The following is a 19,838-nucleotide window of genomic DNA, read 5'->3' on the forward strand; positions in this document are numbered from 1 at the left end:
TCTGGGTTTTTTACAGACATGCATAGGTCAGTTTTATCCATAAGTGTGAAAATACACAAAACTTACTGAATGTAACCATGCCACCACAGTATTGCAATGAATGGTGTAAAAAGCACACAATGCTTTTGAGTATAGAAGTTGGGATGTAATGTTAAAATTGCACAAGGCATTGGTGAGGCCAATTCTGGAGTATGGTGTACAATTTTGGTCGCCTAATTATAGGAAGGATGTCAACAAAATAGAGAGAGTACAGGGGAGATTTACTAGAATGTTGCCTGGGTTTCAGCAACTAAGTTACAGAGAAAGGTTGAACAAGTTAGGTCTTTATTCTTTGGAGCGCAGAAGGTTAAGGGGGGACTTGATAGAGGTCTTTAACATGATGAGAGGGATAGACAGAGTTGACGTGGATAAGCTTTTCCCACTGAGAGTAGGGAAGATTCAAACAAGAGGACATGACTTGAGAATTAAGGGACAGAAGTTTAGGGGTAACATGAGGGGGAACTTCTTTACTCAGAGAGTAGTAGCTGTGTGGAATGAGCTTCCAGTGGAAGTGGTGGAGGCAGGTTCGATTTTATCATTTAAAAATAAATTGGATAGTTATATGGACGGGAAAGGAATGGAGGGTTATGGTCTGAGTGCAGGTAGATGGGACTAGGGGAGAATAAGTGTTCTGCACGGACTAGAAGGGCCGAGATGGCCTGTTTCCGTGCTGTAATTGTTATATGTTATATGGTAATGCTGATGAAAAATAATTGCTAAAAATGGATGGAGGAATTTAATTCTGCGCTACATAGGAATGCAAATATTAACATGTTGGTCTTTTCAAGTTTCATAATATTTTGGGAGTTTGATTGCATGTATAAATGGCCATGGGTAGTGTAATCATTCCGGGATTAATGAATTAATCAATCTTGGACCCTCATCCTTTCATGGCCCCTGTGTCACAGAGATTTATCCAGCTGACAGCTTGGCCTGCAAGCAAAATAATCTCTCAGCTGATGTTTTAAACCAAGTGTCTTCTCCGATAGGCACAATTGATCCCGTGGCACTCTGTAGGAAATAACTTCCTGGGATCTTAATGTCAAAATCCATCTCTCACACCAGCATTGCAAAAACTGAGGTTCAAGTTGTAATCACATTGCTGTGTGTGGGAGCTGGCTGTGTACAAAATGGCTGCATTAGAGCGATGAGCATACACTGGGAAGTAAGCTCCGAGGCTGTGGGGGGTTGGTGTTATCCTGAGCTGGTGAATGGGGCTGCACAGAAAGGCTGGCCTTTTCAATAGTGGATCCATCAGACCCGACAGCGGCAGCCCGGGAATGAGTAGGTTAACGGTTCCAGTGGGTCCCAACCTTTTTTAGTTCATGGCCCCCTTGGGCTCTTTAATTTTTCTGTGGCCCCCCCCCGACATTATCAGCGGAAAAAAAGTGGCCCCCTTCATTGAACCTGTGGCCACCTAAATCCCCAATTCTTTCTGTGGCCCCCCTGAAATTTGCCATGGCCCCAGGTTGGGAATCACTGGGTTAACCTATGATGAGCGTTTGTCGGCACTGGGCCTGTACCTGCTGGCGTTTAGAAGAATTAAGGGGGGGGGACATACAGAATAGTGAAAGGCCTGGATAGAATGGATGTGGAGAGGATGTTTCCACTAGTGGGAGAGTCTCGGACCAGAGGCCTCAGCCTCAGAATAAAAGGTCGTTCTTTTAGGAAGGAGATGAGGAGAAATTTCTTTAGTCAGAGTGTGGTGAATCTGTGGGATTCTTTGCCACAGAATGCTGAGGAGGTCAAGTCGGGATATTTTTAAGGCAGAGATGGATGGATTCTTGATTAGTACAGGTGTCGCAGTAGGCAGGAGAATGGGGTGAGGAGGAAGAGATAGATCAGGCATGATTGAATGGGAGAGTTGACTTGATGGGCCAAATGGCCTAATTCTACTCCTATACCTTATGACCTGAAGTTTGGATTTGCAAGATACATTTTTACACGCCCCAAGGGTGTACAGGAGATATTGGCACCTTTCACAGAGGCTGAAGCTTGGTCAAAGGAGCTTGTATGTCCAAGGCAAGTGGAGGAGGGGTTGGTGGACAGAATTTGTGGTGGGTAGCTAGGACAATGCCCAGAAAAATGCTGGGGATTCTAAGACATGTCGGGCAGCATCTGTGGCGAGGGAATCTATCGACGTTTCAATGACCTTCGTGGGAACTGAAGATGGTGGTTTGGGTCTTTCCTGTACTCTGGGGAAATTGATAGGTGGTGTTTTGGGTCGAGACCCTTCTTCAGAAGAGTCCGAAGAAGAATATCGCCTGTCGACCCAAAACAACTCCCTCTGCAGATGCTGCTTGATCCACAAAGTTACTCCAGCACTTCAGGTTTGTGGACATAGGGGCCTAACGTGGACAAGTGGAGCTGACTCTAAAACCCATGGACAAGTTAGGCTGAAGGGCATATTTCCGACTCGTATGACTCTAAGCCTCTGACAACAGGAACAGGACATGAGCTGGTAGTGAACAGGAGAGGCAGCAGATGAGAACTGCAAATGTGTACAGTCTAAAGATAGACACAAAAAGCTGGAGTAACTCAGTGGGACAGGCAGCATCTCTGGAGAAAAGGAACGGGTGACGTTTCGGGTCGAGACCCTTCAGACTGGAGGTACGTCTCATTTTCCCACCTTACACTTGACTCGCCCCTGACTCTCAGTCTGAGGAAGGGTCTCGACCCAAAACGTCACCCATTCCTCCTCTCTGAAGATGCTGCCTGTCCCGCTGGGTTACTCCAGCATTTTGTGTCTATCTTTGGTTTAGAAACATAGAAAATAGGTGCAGGAGTAGGCCATTCGGCCCTTCGAGCCTGCACCGCCATTCAATATGATCATGGCTGATCATCCAACTCAGTATCCCATCCCTGCCTTCTCTCCATACCCCCTGATCCCTTTAGCCACAAGGGCCACATCTAACTCCCTCTTAAATATAGCCAATGAACTGTGGCCTCAACTACCTTCTGTGGCAGAAAATTCCACAGATTCACCACTCTCTGTGTGAAAAATGTTTTCCTCATCTCGATCCTAAAAGATTTCCCCCTTATCCTTAAACTGTGACCAGGGTCTTGCAGTTGCTTCCCACACAAGGTGCAGTGTCTTGCAGGAACAGTCAATCGGTTAAGAAGTCCTTCACGGAGCTGAGGCTGAAACTGCGCGAGGCCAGGCTTGTGGTGGCCGTCGAGTGGATCCTGGGGATCTTGTCCATGAGTTTGGAGGAGACTTTCCTGCGGAAGGCGGAGAGGGCTCCCGTGCTGGCCAGCTCCCGGTAAAGCAGGCTGAAGACCGCCACCGTCTCCTCGTAGCTGTCCCTGGCCGAAACCTCGAAGAAGGGGCACTTGAGCGCTTGCCCGATGTTGCTGCCCTCGTCCGTGGTGACCATGCGGTCGTACTGGAGGTCCTTCTTGTTGGCGACAATCACCACGGGTGGCGGCGTGTCGCTGTGGCAGCGCTTCACGTTGGAGTGGATGTGGCTGATGAGGAAGCGAAGGCGGAGGACCTCATCGAAGCTGCAGCGGTCCGTCACAGAGTAGGCGATGATGAAGCCCTCCGCCCACTTGATCTTCTCCTCGATTAACATCGCATCCTCTTCCTTTGCAAAGAAAAGGTTGTTAGTTTAGAGATACAGCGCGGAAACAGGCCCTTCAGCTCACCGAGTCCGTGCCGACCGCCTGTCCCACTTTCACGACCTCTGCCGAGGTTGCCCTTCACTCGTACTCGCAGCATGGTCGTCACGAGGTCATGCTGAGAGAATGGAGCAGCTGGGCTTGTACACTCTGGAGTTTAGAAGGATGAGAGAGGGATCTGATTGAAACATATAAGATTGTTAAGGGTTTGGACACACTAGAGGCAGGAAACGTGTTCCCGATGTTGGGGGAGTCCAGAACCAGGGGCCACAGTTTAAGAATAAGGAGTAAGCATTTAGAACGGAGACGAGGAAACACTTTTTCTCACAGAGAGTGGTGAGTCTGTGGAATTCTCTGCCTCAGAGGGCGGTGGAGGCAGGTTCTCTACATGCTTTCAAGAGAGAGCTGAGTTTCTCCAGCAATTTTGTCTACTAAGTGATAGGTGGATACAGGTGAGGGGTGATTATTGTCAGATGGGTTGAGTGCTTGACAAGGGCTGGAGGTGAGGGGTGTCAGATGAGAAGAGGAGTGAACTGTGAGGCGATGATTGTCCATGGTCTTATGGAGGAGCTCTGTGGGCCTGGTGTGGTCTGGCTGCCATTACATAGAAACATAGAAAATAGGTGCAGGAGTAGGCCATTCGGCCCTTCGAGCCTGCATCGCCATTCAATATGATCATGGCTGATCATCCAACTCAGTGTCCTGTACCTGCCTTCTCTCCATACCCCCTGATCCCTTTAGCCACAAGGGCCACATCTAACTCCCTCTTAATTACCTGCCCAGCAGTGTCGAGGATCTCAAACTGCACGCATTCACCGTCCACTGAGAACGTGTGTCTGTATATTGTTTCTGTGGACAGGGAGAAACATTTATTTACAGGTTGCTTCACAACTCGGGCTGCTCTGACATTAAAGCATTGGCGGCACGGTGGCTCAGCTGTAGAGTTGCCGCATCACAGCGCCAGAGACCCGGGTTCGGTCCCGACCACGGGTGCTGTCTGTACGATCTCCCTGTGACCGCGTGGGCTTCCTCCCGCACTCCAAAGATGTGCAGGTTTGTCGGCTATTTGACTTGGTTTCATTGTAAATTGGCTCTAGTGTGTGTTAGTTAAACAGTACCTTTGGCCCAGCGACCTGCGTCTTTGGAGTGTGGGAGGAAACCGGAGCACCTGGAGAAAACCCACGTTGTCACAGAGAGAACCTACAAACTCCATACAGACAGCACCCGTAGTCAGGATCGAACCCGGGTCTCTGGGGCAGCAACTCTACCGCTGTGCTTTTCTATAAAAATGGGACTAATGCAGGATTGGTGTAAATGGGTGATGATGGCCAGCATGAACTTGATGGGCTGAAGGGCCTGTTTCCTGTGCTGTTTCTCACTCTGGCTCGGTTTCACGATATTGAGGCTGCAACCTGTATATGTGCATATAAATCGTTAAGCCGCCTTGCCCTTACAGAATTTACAAGTTTATCTCTGATCCGTGTTGGAAGGAACTGCAGATGCTGGTTTACACCGAATATAGACACAAAATGTTGGAGTAACTCAACGGGACAGGCAGCATCTCTGGAGAGAAGGAATGGGTGACGTTTCGGGTCGAGAGAAGGATCTCAAACTGAAATGTCACCCATTCCTTCTCTCCAGAGATGCTGCCTGTCCCGCTGAGTTACTCCAGCATTTTGTGACTATCTGTGATCAGTGTTGGGCATGAGATTACAGTGCTGATTTTTGATGCTGTCTTTTATCGCATAGATGAGATGTTGCAGTCGCCAGACGGCACACAACAGGGCCCTGCCACATTCCAGCACCTCTCATCATAGACACAGACACAAAAACTCTCTCATACACTACCCAGAGACAGCATCACTGCACTGTTCACAAGTTCACGGGCCAGAATCAGGCCATTCGGCCCATCGAGTCTACTCTGCCATTCAATCATGGCTGATAGACACAAAATGCTGGAGTAACTCAGCGGGGCAGGCAGCATCTCTGGAGAGAAGGAATGGGTGGTGTTTTGGGTCGAGACCCTTCTTCAGAATGATGTCAGGGCGGTACAGAGAAAAAATGTGGTCGGAGACAGTAAGACTATGAGGGGGGAGAGATCTCTGCCTCCTAATCCCATTTTCCTGCCTTCTCCCCACAACCCTTGACACCCGTTCTAATCAAGAATTTGTCTATCTCTGCCTTAAAAACATCCACAGACTTGGCCTCCGCAGCCCTCTGTGGCAATGAGTTCCACAGATTCACCACCCTCTGACTAAAGAAGGGCCACAGCACTGACTCTCAGGCGTGCCTCAACATTCCTTTAGGAAGGAGATGAGGAGGAATTTCTTTAGTCGGAGGGTGGTGAATCTGTGGAATTCTTGACCACAGACGGCTGTGGTGGCCAAGTCGATGGATATTTTTCACGGCTGAGATGCTGTAGATAGATTCCTGATTAATACGGGTGTCAGGGGTTATGGGGAGAAGGCAGGAGAATGGGGTTAGATCAACCTCGTTTTAATGGTGGAGTCAACTTGATGGGCCAAATGGCCTAATTCTGCTCCTATCACTTATGAACATGAGTCTGAAGAAGGGTTTCGGCCCGAAACGTTGCCTATTTCCTTCGCTCCATAGATGCTGCCGCACCCGCTGAGTTTCTCCAGCACTATTGTCTACCTTATAAACTTATGGCCCCACTCACCCAAAGTCGGGTCGTACTCGCCGATGAAGCGTTTTGTGATGAAACGCACTGTGATCGCTGAAGGAGAAAAAGGAGAGTTAGATCAGAGTTGCCGTGGGTCTGACCCGCCCCTGTGCCTCCCCTCCCCTCCCCTCCCTGCCGACTTGCAGCTAACTGGGGCAGCACGGTGGTGCAGCGGGTAGAGCTGCTTCCTCACAGCGCCAGAGACTCTGGTTCACTGGAGTTTAGAAGGATGAGGGGGATCTTATAGAAACGTATGAAATTATAAAAGGACTGGACAAGCTAGATGCAGGAAAAATGTTCTCAATGTTGGGCGAGTCCAGAACCAGGGGCCACAGTTTAAGAATAAAGGGGGGGGGGGGGCGGTGGGGGTTTAAAACTTGAGATGAGAAAATACTTTTTCCACCCAGAGTGTTGCAAATTTGTGGAATTCTCTGCTGAAGAAGGCAGTGGAGGCCAATTCATTGTATGGATTCACATTGTGTTTTTGATTTTCTGTATTTTGGACTGAATTCTGTTTTTAATTTGTGTCTCTGTGATGTCTTTATTACTTATTTTATTCTGATTATATGTTTTTATTCCTATTAATCTATGTAAGGTGTCCTTGAGATGTCTGAAAGGCGCCCATTAAATAAAATGTATTATTATTATTATTATTAAGAGAGAGTTTGATAGAGCTCTAGGGGCTAGTGGAATCAAGGGATATGGGGAGAAGGCAGGCACGGGTTATTGATTGTGGATGATCAGCCATGATCACAATGAATGGTGGTGCAGGCTCGAAGGGCCGAATGGCCTCCTCCTGCACCTATTTTCAATGTTTCAATCCTGACTTCGGGTGCTGTGTGTGTGGAGTTTGCACGACCTCCTTCTGACCGCGTAGGTTTTCTCCGGATGCTCCGGTTTGAATAAATGATACTGCATAGTCACATGTGACAACACACAGTGATTTTATTTGTTATGCACACCCAAGGTATACAAAGAGTCGCTACCTAAAGGGCGTCGACAACGTTACTAATATTCCATTTTAACACAAACCGTTTTTAACACAATCCATTTACGATCCCCCTTAGTTCTTGGTGGTTCCCCAAAGATGTGCAGGTTGACAGATTAAATGGCTTCAGTAAATTGCCCCTAGTGTGTGTTGGTAGTGGATGTGAGGTTGGGATAACACGGAACTAGTCTGATCGATGGTCAGAAGATGGACACTAAAATCTGTAGTAACTCAGCGGGTCAGACAGCATCTCTGGAGAGAAGGAATAGGCGATATTTCGGGTCGAGACCCTTCTTCAGACATTTTGGCAGCTGATCGCTGGTAACATTGGCACACAACTAAGATAGGCAGAGACTGTTGCCTTGTGTTCAATGTTTAAGAAAGAACTGCAGATGCTGCAAAAATCGAAGGTAGACACAACGCTGGAGAAACTCAGCGGGTGAGGCAGCATCTATGGACCGAAGGAATAGGTGACGTTTAATTCCTTCTTCAGAAGGGTTTGACCCGAAACGTCGCCAATTCCTTCTCTCCATAGATGCTGCCTCACCCGCTGAGTTTCTCCAGCATGTTTTGTCTGCCTTGTGTTCAATTGCATGCCATTATCATTGTTTAAGAAGGAACTGCAGATGCTGGAAAATTGAAGGTAGACAAAAGGAAAGATACTAGAATACTCTATAATCTTTGGACAAAAGTGCTGGAGAAACTCAGCACCTGCGGCACTCTCTCAATATCATTACAGTCTCAAAAAAAGGAAGCCAATATCACCAAGGCCCACACTCTCATCTCGCTGCTACCATTGGGAAGAAACATAGGAAATAGGTGCAGGAGTAGGCCATTTGACCCTAGGAGCCAGCACCACCATTCATTATAATCATGGCTGATCATCATTCCTGCTTTCTCCCCATATCCCTTGATTCCGTTAGGCCCTAAGAGCTATATCCAGCTCTCTTGAAACTTCTTGGAAGCAGTTCTCCTCCTCTCTCCAACGAGAGTTGTGTAACGCCCTCTCTCTTGCTGCGATTCCTCCTTCTCTCATTCATTTGTTCTACATCTCTCTACATCACAGTCTGTATCTCTAGTTTTCCTCTCAGTCTGAAGAAGGGTCTCGACCTGAAACGTCACCCATTCCTTCTCTCCAGAGATGCTGCCTGTCCCGCTGAGTTACTCCAGCACTTTGTGCCTACTATTATGTACTACGGTAGAAATCACTAACTATCCTACACACCAAGGACACCATTTCTTAAAAGTGCAACAGTGGTGATGCCAATACTTACTATCACACCCATCGATATCATTGCTGTTTAGGAAGGAACAGCGGATGCTGGTTTAAATCGAAGATAGACACAAAATGCTGGAGTAACTCAGGCAGGCAGCATCTGAAGAAGGGTGTCGACCCGAAACATCATCCATTCCTTCTCTCCAGAGATGCTGGAGTCATAGAGTGATACAGTGTGGAAACAGGCCCTTCAGCCCAACTTGCCCACACTGGCCAACACGCCCCAGCTACACTAGTCCCACCTGCCCGCGTTTGGCCCATATTCCTCCAAACCTGTCCTATCCATGTACCTGTCTAACTGTTTCTTAAACGTTGCGATAGTCCCTGCCTCAACTACCTCCTCTGGCAGCTTGTTCCATACACCCACCACCCTTTGTGTGAAAAAGTCACCCCTTAGATTCCTACTAAATTTATTCCCCTTCACCTTGAACCTATGTCCTCTGGTCCTCGATTCCCCTACTCTGGGCAAGAGATTCTGTGCATCCACCCGATCTATTCCTCTCATGATTTTACACACCTCTGTAAGATCACCCCTTGTCCCCCTGCGCTCCATGGAATAGAGACCCAGCCTACTCAACCTCTCCCTGTAGCTCACACCCTCTAGCCTCTGCATTGGTTCCATTTCACCAAGTGAGTGAAGTCCCCCGCAGTTTAGAGGGAACTTTTACCTCCCAAGTTCACCGGCCGAGTGTCATCTTACCTGTTTTCCCCACTGCCGCTTGGCCCAGCACCGCGACCCGCACCGTCCTGCAAGCGGCCAGTTGCTGGGCTCTTTTCAGGGGACGGGGCAACCGCTGGAAATTGGTGGTCATCTCCAACACGCTCACCTGCGATGCATGGTCTCAGTCCCTGTCTCTTTCCCCGCAGCCGCCACTTACAGCAGCAAAACTTCCCCAAAACTTCCTCTCTCCACTGTTTCACCAGCCTTCTTGTCGCTCCCCTGTGTCTCAGGGCTGTCCCGCAGCGGCAATGCGAAATATCTTCAACCAGGCGCCTCAACAACCCGCCCCACTCTAATGCCACAGTGACGCAAGTTGCTTGCATCGTCCACACGTTGTTAATAGGTCCTACTGCCCGCCGCGTCTAATGCTGCACACACTTACACTCACACACATACTCACACTCACACTCTCTCACTCACACGCACTTACACACATATACACACACACACACACACTCACAGACACACATTCACAGACACTCACACACACACTCACACTCACACATACTCACAGACACACACTCAGACACACAGGCTCACACACACACACACACACACACACTCACAGACACACACTCACAGACACACACTCACAGACACACACTCACAGACACACAGGCTCACACACTCACAGACACTCACACATACACACACATACACACACATTCACACACACACACATACTCTCACACACACTCACAGACACTCACACACATATACACACACACTCACACACACACATACTCTCACACAGTCACACAGAGACACACACACTCACACACACACTCACTCACACGCACTCTCACTCACACACACGCGCACACACACACACTCTCACACAGTCACACAGAGACACACACACTCACACACACACACACACTCACACACATAGGCACACAGACACACTCACAGACACTCACACTCACAGATACACACACAACTCACGCACACAGGAAGGAACTGCAGATGCTGGCTTACACCAAAGATAGACACAATGTGCTGGAGTAACTATGCGAGACAGGCAGGCCTCATTCAGCTCTCATCACTTATGACTTTATGGGCCTTCGTCATCACTGCTTCCCCAGCCAACAATGGACCATTGTGGGCTCCACCCTTCCCTTGGCTGGGAGACAGATTCCTCATAGACTGGGTCAGGCATCTCCTAGTGATTCATCGCAGTTCAGTTCAGTACTGTAGGATCTAGGAGCAGAATTAGGCCATTCAGCCCATCAAGTCTACTTCGCCATTCAATCATGGCTGATCGATCTCTCCCTCCTAACCCAATTCTCCTGCCTTCTCCCCATAACCCCTGACACCCGTACTAATCAAGAATCTATCAATGGGTGACGTTTCGGGTCAAGACTCTCCAGTTTGAAGAAGGATCTCGACCTGAAACGTCATCCATTCCTTCTCTCCTGTGATGCTGCCTGTCCCGCCGAGTTCCTCCAGCACTTTGACTCTTGCCCAAGATTCCAGTGTCTGCAGTTCTTTGTGCCTGCACCTGCTGGGGTTGTCCAGGAGGTGGGGCTGCATCCTCCGTTTTGAGGGACTCACAGGATTCACAGTCGGATCTCAGGAACAGTGAAATAAGGATCAGTCCAGCTCCTCTCACTAGAGAGCGGTGCTGAGCTACTATCTACCTCATTGGTGACCCTCGTACTATCCTTGATCGGACTTTGCTGGCTTTACCTTGCACTAAACGTTATTCCTTTATCCTGTATCTGTACACTGTGGACGGCTCGATTGTAATCATGTATTGTCTTTCCGCTGACTGGTTAGCACGCAACAAAAGCTTTTCACTGTACCTCGGTACACGTGACAATAAACTAAACTGAAACTCTGACCCTCTCACCCACAAGTCTCTGACTTCCTGCATTGTTTCACACAGACCCAGGGAACAGCACTTCCTTGTGTCAGTAACTCATCAAATAGAAAATAGGTGCAGGAGTAGGCCATTCGAGCCAGCACCGCCATTCATTGTGATCATGGCTGACCGTCCCCTATCAATAACCCGTACCTGCCTTCTCCCCATATCCCTTGACTCCACTAGCCCCTAGAGCTCTATCTAACTCTCTCTTAAATCCATCCAGTGACTTGGCCTCCACTGCCCTCTGTGGCAGGTAATTCCACAAATTCACAACTCTCTGGGTGAAAACGTTTTTTCTCACCTCAGTCTTAAATGACCTCCCCTTTATTCTAAGCATAAAGTTGAATGAAACACTGAACGTTGGAGCACGTCGATGTCCTCACATAATAAGAGCCAGCTGGGGGGAAGGAAGCAATTTAATTTACAATTAAAGGCATCTTCAGGGCACGGACAGCTTGCATTTCCTGCAGCATTGGTTGCAGGTGAAGGTGAGGTGGCACATGCGGATCTTCGCCACCAGGGGCAGCACTGCCTGGTCCACCAGGTGTTGGAGAGCTTCCCCTTGCACTGAGCTCTGGTCCAGGGAGCTGTGGATGGAAGCACAGGTAGGTAGGGGTCAGGTCAGGGTTTGTCAGGGTGGGTAGTAGAGGCAGCACCCCCCCCCCCCCCCCCCATCCCCCTCCCTCCTGTCCCGTCCCGGAGTGGCCAAGTCGATGTTGCTCTGAAGAAGGGTCTCGACCTGAAAGGAGAGAAGGTATGGGTGAAAAGTGCTGGAGTAACTCACAAGGTCAGGCAGCATCTCTGGAGAGAAGGAATGGGTGACGTTTCGGGTCGAGACCCAAAGGGTCCCCCTTTCCTTCTCTCCAGAGACGTCACCCATTCCTTCTCTCCAGAGATGCTGCCTGACCTTTTGAGTTACTCCAGCACTTTGTATCTACTTCTTCTTCTTGCGCATGGCGTGCACAGCCTAAAGTTGTAGGACAACTTGATCTAATTTGATCGTGCACGCCAGGTTGATTGCATTCGTCGAAACAGGGCGGACCACGTGAAGGTTGCAATCTCGAGGAAGATGAGGAAACACTTTTTCTCACAGAGAGTGGTGAGTCTGTGGAATTCTCTGCCTCAGAGGGCGGTGGAGGCAGGTTCTCTGGATGCTTTCAAGAGAGAGCTAGATAGGGCTCTTAAAGATAGTGGTCAGGGGATATGGGGAGAAGGCAGGAACGGGGTACTGATTGGGGATGATCAGCCATGATCACATTGAATGGCTGGCTCGAAGGGCCAAATGACCTACTCCTGCACCTATTGTCTATTGTCTATCTCCCACCCCGTGTCGATCTACAATGTTGGGGGGAGTCCAGAACCAGGGGTCACGGTTCAAGAATAAGGGGTCGACCATTTAGGACTGAGAAGCGGAAGGACTTCTTCACCCAGAGAGTTGTGAATCTGTGGGATTCTCTGCCACAGAAGGCAGTGGAGGCCGATTCACTGGATGCTTTCAAGAGAGAGTTAGATTTAGTTCTTAGGGCCAATGGAATCAAGGGATATGGGGGAAAAGCAGGAAGGGGGCACTGGGTGTTTGGTGGTCAGCAGGGACACGATGGGCCGAAGGGCCTGTTTCTCTGCTCGTTAACTCCATGCCAGCTATCCAGCCAGGCCCAAGGCTCGATGTGGACACTGACCTTAAATACCCTGGCTCGGTGTTCCTTTGGCTTCTGTTGGTTTCCAGAAGGTTCTGGATGTTTTCGATCAGCGGCTTGAGGTGGTTCAGGTTGCAGACGTTCTTCTGGATCTGGTCAAATGCTGAGAACAACATCTTCGAGCTGAAGTCGGGGAGGAGAGAAAAGAGAAAGAGTTTAGTTTAGAGATACAGCGGGCAAAGAGGCCCTTCGACGCCGACCAGCGATCCCCGCACACTAACACTATCCTACACACACTGGGGACAATTTTTACATTTACCAAGCCAATTAACCTGCAAACCTGCACGTCTTTGGAGTGTGGGAGGAAACCGAAGATCGTGGAGAAAACCTACGCAGGTCACGGGGAGAACATACAAACTCCGTACAGACAGCACCCGTAGTCGGGATCGAACCCGCGTCTCCGGTGCTGTGAGGCAGCAACTCTACCGCGGCACCACCGTGCCACCCTAAGTCTGAGTCTCCCCAGAGGCAGGAAGGAAGTTTTGGTGAGGGTGGACAAAAGTGCTGGAGAAACTCAGCGGGTGCAGCAGCATCTATGGAGTGAAGGAAATAGGCAACGTTTCGGGTCGAAACCCTTCTTCAGAGTTTTGGTGAGGGTAGGGAACTTGCTCCCCTCAAGTTATTGGGTTAAACGAAGCAATGACATTTTGGCAAAAAAGAGGCACAAAGTTCTGGAGGACTACAGCGGGTCAGGCAGCATCTCCAGTGCGGTAGATAGTAGCTCAGGACCGCACGCTAGTTGGTGATAGGATGGTTCGCTTGCCTGATAGCAGCTGGGAAGAAACTGTTCCTGATGTGTTGTGGAAAGTATTTTATCGGGATGCATCACAGCACGGTTTGGGAACAGCTCCATCCAAGACCAGCAAGAAATTACAGCGAATTGTGGACGCAGCCCAGACCATCGCACAAACCAACCTCCCTTCCATCGATTCCATCTACACCTCACGCTGCCTCGGCAAGGCCAGCAGCATCATCAAGGACCAGTCTCACCCTGGTCACTCCCTCTTCTCCCCTCTCCCTTCAGGCAAGATGTACAGAAGTGTGAAAACGCACACCTCCAGATTCAGGGACAGTTTCTTCCCGGCTGTTATCAGGCAACTGAACCATCCTACCACAACCAGAGAGCAGTCCTGAATGACTATCTACCTCATTGGTGACCCTCGGACTATCCTTGATCGGACTTTGCTGGCTTCACCTTGCACTAAACGTTATTCCCTTTATCCTGTATCTGTACACTGCAAATGGCTCGATTGTAATCTTGTATTGTCTTTCCGCTGACTGGTTAGCCGGCAACAAAAGCTTTTCACTGTACCTCGGTACACGGGACAATAAACTAGACTGACACGAGGGGGTCGGGGGCGAGGGGAGTCGGGAGTCGGAGGTTGAGGGTCGGGGGTCGGGGTGATGGGGGTTCGGTAGGTCGGGGGTCAGGGGTCAGGGGGATGCCTCTCACGTGTGGGCGATCGTGTCTATCTCAGACTTCAGGTCGTGCAGCATGCGTGCAGTGCGCTGGTGCTCTTTGTGGGTGCGCTCCCACTGCAGCTGCAGCTCCTCGAACCGCCCCTGGAACTGGCTCAGTGTCCTCAGCTCGTCCTGACGCAGCCACGACTGGCTCTGGTGACGGCTCAGCCCAGAGCCCACACTCCCTCTGGGTGGCGGGGAGACACAGTGATGGGTGAACCAGTGCACATACACAGCAGGGACAGCACACGCACCGCGCACACACGCACACACACAGACACACACACACGCACACACACACACACACACACAGACACACACACACACAGCAGGGACAGCACACGCACACACACAGACACACGCACACACACACACACACACACACGCACACACAGACACACAGACACACACACACACACACACACACACACACACACACACACACACACACACACGCACACGTGCATGCACACACACGCACACACACACACGCACACACACACACACGCACAGACACACAGACACACACACACACACATGCACACACACACACACACACACACACGCACGCACACACACACACACGCACACGTGCATGCACACACACGCACACACACACACGCACACACACACACGCACAGACACACAGACACACACACGCACACACACACACGCACACACACACACGCACACACACACGTTCACGCACACACACACGTGCACGCACACACACACGCATACACACACGTGCACGCACACACGCACACACACACACACACACGCACACACACACACACACACACACCTACCTCACTCTCTCTGTGGGCAGTTCTGTGGTGTTTGGCTCTTGACCCTCATTTCCAGCGGTGTTGGACACGTGGCCAAAGCTGCCGGTGCCCGTGCCCGCGGCTGTGTTGTTGGGCTCCTGCCCCTTGTTGCCCGCGGCTGTGTTGTTGGGCACTCGTCCAAGGCTGCCGGTGGCCGTGGCATTGGGCACTCGCCCCTCTCTGCCAGCGTCTGTCCCCGCGCCAGCCTGGCTATCTGCCTCCTTGGCCCCGCTCAGCCGAGCGGCCAGTGCCTGCCTGAGGTCGCCCATGGAGCGTGCGATCTGGTCTATCGCCTGGACCTGTGGGCCAGCGGGCGCCAGTGGTGACCCTATGCCCGCCGGGCCGGGGTCATCGTCCCTGACCAGCCTCTCCCGCCACTGCATGTGGTCCCTCTTGATCCTCTGGCACAGGTTCATCAGCTTCTCCTGCAGCAACAAACAGGCACAAACATTGACTACAAAGTCGACAAAAAGTAGTAAACACTGCCCAGTCCATCATCGGCTCTGACCTCCCTTCCATCGAGGGGATTTATCGCAGTCGCTGCCTCAAAAAGGCTGGCAGCATCATCAAGGACCCACACCATCCTGGCCACACACTCATCTCCCTGCTACCTTCAGGTAGAAGGTACAGGAGCCTGAAGACTGCAACAACCAGGTTCAGGAATAGCTACTTCCCCACAGCCATCAGGCTATTAAACCTGGCTCGGACAAAACTCTGAACATTAATAGCCCATTATCTGTTATTTGCATTTTATCAGTTTATTTATTCATGTGTGTATATATTTATATCATGGTATATGGACACACTGATCTGTTCTGTATTCATGCCGACTATGTTCTGTTGTGTTGAAGCAAAGCAGGAATTTCATTGTCCTATCAGGGACACATGACAATAAACTCTCTTGAATCCATTGGCAATCAGTGTCTACGTTCTTGCACTGTTGACCTGAGATGGTCCTAGAGTCTTACAGCACGGAAACAGGCCCTTCAGCCCACCCTGTCCATGCAGATCAAGGTGCCCCATCTACGCTAATCCCACCTGCCCGTCTTTGGCCCACACTCCTACAAAGCTGTGGAAGAAAGAACTGCAGATGCTGGTTTAAATCGAAGGTGGACGCAAAATGCTGGAGTAACTCAGCGGGACAGGCAGCACCTCTGGAGAGAAGGAATGGGCGGCGTTTCAGGTTGAGACCCTTCTTCTGAAGAAGTGTCTGGCGAGGGGTCTCGACCCGAAACGTCACCTATCCACGTTCTCCAGAGATGCTGCCTGTCCCGCTGAGTTACTCCAGCACTTTGTGTCTGTCTTCGGTGTAAACCAGCATCTGCAGTTCCTTCCTGCACATATAAGTGCAGAGAGACAGGTGCATCTTTATTTAAAGGGCCTGTCCCACTTGCCGATTTTTTTCCGGCGACTGCCGGCATGATTGACTGGCGTATCAGGTCACCGAAAAATTCGCGGCGTGATGGCGTGTCGACGCGCGGTGTTTTTTCACCGTGTAGCAACATTTTCTTTGTTGCCGCTGGATTTTGAAATGTTCAAAATCTTTTGGCGACACTGATATGACACCGGCAGTCACCGAAAAAAAACACACCAAGTGGGACAGGCCCTTTATTAAGACAGGAATTTTACAGCTGAGCAAACGGCTACTTGTTGCCAAACACCTACCTCGATAGTGAGTGATTTCTGCCGTGCGATGTTATTCTCAACCTCAGCCATGTGTTGGTCCACCTCTTTGCTTTTCTTCTGTCGGTGGCAACAGGTACAAGGTTAGTCAGTCATTCCGTCACTCACTCACAGATTCACTAACCAGTAGCTGAAACATATAAGATTGTTAAGGGTTTGGACACGCTAGAGGCAGGAAACATGTTCCCGATGTTGGGGGAGGAGTCCTGAACCAGGGGCCACACACACAGTTTAAGAATAAGGGGTTAAGCCATTTAGAACGGAGACGAGGAAACACTTTTTCTCACAGAGAGTGGTGAGTCTGTGGAATTCTCTGCCTCAGAGGGCCGTGGAGACAGGTTCTCTGGATGGTTTCAAGAGAAAGCTAGATAGGGCTCTTAAAGATAGGGGATATGGGGAGAAGGCAAGAACGGGGTACTGATTGGGGATGATCAGCCATGATCACATTGAATGGCTGTGCTGGCTCGAAGGGCCGAATGGCCTACTCCTGCACCTATTGTCTATTGTCAACCACAGGGTGGTTACGGTGACCCAGTGGTAGAGTCGCTGCCGGAAGGGCCTGTCCCACTCGGCGACTGCCGGCATCATTGACTGACGTATCAGGGCACCGAAAAATTTGCGGCGTGACGCGGCGGTGAAAAAACTGTCCCTGAATCTGGAGGTGTGTGCGTTTGTTTTCACACTTCTGTACCTCTTGCCCGATGGGAGAGGGGAGAAGAGGGAGTGGCCGGGGGTGAGACTGGTCCTTGATGATGCTGCTGGCCTTGCCGAGGTGTAGATGGAGTTGATGGAAGGGAGGTTGGTTTGTGTGTGATGGTCTGGGCGGCGTCCACAGCCCTTTGCAACTTCTTGTGGAACGAACATGCGCACACACACATGCTCACACACGCACACGCACATGAACACGCACTCGCACACGTACATGAACACGCACACGCCCACGCCCACCACCCGAGGTCAGGATGGAACCCAGATCTCTGGCGCTGTGAGGCAGCAGCACTACCCGCTGCGCTGCCCATGAGCAGGTTGTCCCACCGTGACCCCGCATGTAACCGCGTTGCCTCCGGTCCAGAGCGCAGCTCCTGTGGGGAGGGGGAGTGGGGGGGGGGGGGGGTCTCTCGCCTACCTGTAGTTTCCGCGTACACTCCTTGAGCACGTTGGCTGCGTTCTTGCTCCGCTCGATGCTCTCCAGGAAGTTCACACACTGCGGGTCACAAGCGAAACATCCATCGTGACAAAGATATCGTACGGTGGCGCAGAAGGTAGAGCTGCTGCCTCACACGGGTTCGATCCCGACTGCGGGTGCTCATCTCGGTCCTAAAATACTACTTCCCCCTTATCCTTAAACTGTGACCCCATGTTCTGGACTTCCCCAACATCGGGAACAATCTTCCTGCATGTTCTTACCGGACTGCCGCTGAGTGGCCGGATGGACCACATGCCTCTCACGTCCTCGGTGGTGGCCAGAGGTGCGTTCATCTTCCTGATGTCCCAGCTGCCGCTGCTGTCTGTGGAGTCCTTCTCGCAGGAGAGGTTGAGGGTGGACACGTTGGTGGAAGCAGCGGAACGGCGTAGCTCAGGGCAGGAGAGTTGCACATCATCGACCGCCTTGTTGCACTCTGTCCTGGGGAGGTGAAGAATGCCGCCTGCTAGTCTTTTCTTTGTTTAAAAAAAAAAGAGATACAGCGCGGAAACAGGCCATTCGGCCCGCCGAGTCTGTGCGTGAACCAGCACACGAGCACTATCCTACACATACACACACACACGAGGGAGAATTTTACCAAAGTCAATTAACCTACAAACCCGCACGTCTTTGGAGTGTGGGAGGAAACCGGAGCACCCAGGAGAAAACCCACGCGGTCACGGGGAGAAGCTCTATACACACAGCGCCCGTAGTCGGGATCGAACCCAGGACTCCGGCGCTGCATTCGCTGTCAGGCAGCACTCTACCGTTGAGCCACCGTGACCGCCCTTTTGCTCATATTTCACGGGTTAACACATAACAATGTTATTCAATGCAGTAAAACGTTAAGCAGTCTGTAAGGAATTCAGAATTGAAATGCATCCTTACTGGTGCTGAGCTTAAAGTAATATAAAGGAAGTACAGATGCTGTTTTATACCAAAGTGCTGGAGTAACTCAGCGGGTCAGGCAGCATCTCTGGAGAAAATGGGTAGGTGATAGTTTGGGTTCTACGATTTTCTGGGGAATATCCATGTTCTCCACAGATGCTGCCTGACCCGCTGAGTTACTCCAGCACTCTGTGTCTATTTTTGGTGTTGAGGTTCTTGTTCCCGTAGGTTGCCTTCTCCCCATAACCCCTGACACCCGCACTACTCAAGAATCTATCTATCTCTGCCTTAAAGATATCCATTGACTTGGCCTCCACAGCCTTCTGTGGCAAAGAATTCCACCATTTCACCACCCTCTGGTTAAAGTAATTCCTCCTCATCTCCTTCCTAAAGGAACATCCTTTCATTATGAGGCTGTGACCTCTGGTCCTAGACTCTCCCACTAGTGGAAACATCCTCTCCCCATCCACTCTTTTAGAAGAATGAGGGGGAACCTCATTGAAACCTACAGAACAGTCAAAGACTTGGATGGAGTGGGAGAGGAGAGGATGTTTCCACTAGTGGGAGAGTCCGCATGGCTCCCAGTGGGGGCTGTACTGTAGAGTAGACCGACAAACCGCTCCATACCCATGGAAGGAGACTGACTTTTTCTTTTTGGTGAACAGCCATTTCTTCTCCTTCTTCTCGTGCTCCAGGCTGGCTTCGGCCATGTCTCCTCGAGACCTGGTGTGCTCCTGGCTGCCCTTCTGCAGTTGGCTCATCTCATCTGACTGCCAGATGGTCTTGAACACGATCTCCGCCATTCCTCGCCCCCCACCCCCACCCCCCCACCCACCCACCCCCACCCCCCACCCTTTGTAACCGAACCGCAGCGAGAGGTGAGAGAGAGGGGGGGAGAGGAGAG

General features: G+C 50.7%; 3 protein-coding genes across 4 annotated transcripts in view; 1 reads left to right on the forward strand and 2 right to left on the reverse strand.

Annotated features, from left to right (window-relative positions):
• LOC116967057 (transportin-3-like) overlaps nucleotides 1–6,621 on the forward strand; it is a 53,966-nt gene extending 47,345 nt beyond the window's left edge. For both annotated transcript variants that reach the window (XR_004410127.1, XR_004410128.1), the window contains one exon: nucleotides 6,612–6,621. The gene's annotated coding sequence lies outside the window, so the exon portion shown is untranslated. The remainder of the gene's footprint in view (nucleotides 1–6,611) is intronic.
• On the reverse strand, nucleotides 3,008–9,651 carry LOC116967058 (ras-related and estrogen-regulated growth inhibitor-like). Its single transcript, XM_033013524.1, has 4 exons — nucleotides 9,308–9,651; nucleotides 6,341–6,397; nucleotides 4,436–4,509; nucleotides 3,008–3,626 (listed from the first exon to the last, which is right to left on the reverse strand). Exons 1-4 carry the CDS (start codon nucleotides 9,417–9,419, stop codon nucleotides 3,147–3,149), a joined length of 723 nt encoding a protein of 240 aa, XP_032869415.1. The 5' UTR covers nucleotides 9,420–9,651; the 3' UTR covers nucleotides 3,008–3,146.
• Nucleotides 9,652–11,634: 1,983 nt separating this feature from the next.
• tsks (testis specific serine kinase substrate) lies at nucleotides 11,635–19,737 on the reverse strand. Its single transcript, XM_033013121.1, has 8 exons — nucleotides 19,562–19,737; nucleotides 18,271–18,487; nucleotides 17,990–18,067; nucleotides 16,846–16,923; nucleotides 15,163–15,605; nucleotides 14,346–14,540; nucleotides 12,875–13,015; nucleotides 11,635–11,782 (listed from the first exon to the last, which is right to left on the reverse strand). Exons 1-8 carry the CDS (start codon nucleotides 19,735–19,737, stop codon nucleotides 11,635–11,637), a joined length of 1,476 nt encoding a protein of 491 aa, XP_032869012.1.
• Between the last annotated feature and the right edge of the window lie 101 nt (nucleotides 19,738–19,838).

This window comes from Amblyraja radiata, chromosome 38 (assembly GCF_010909765.2).
Source record: "Amblyraja radiata isolate CabotCenter1 chromosome 38, sAmbRad1.1.pri, whole genome shotgun sequence".
Taxonomy (NCBI): Eukaryota; Metazoa; Chordata; class Chondrichthyes; order Rajiformes; family Rajidae; genus Amblyraja; species Amblyraja radiata.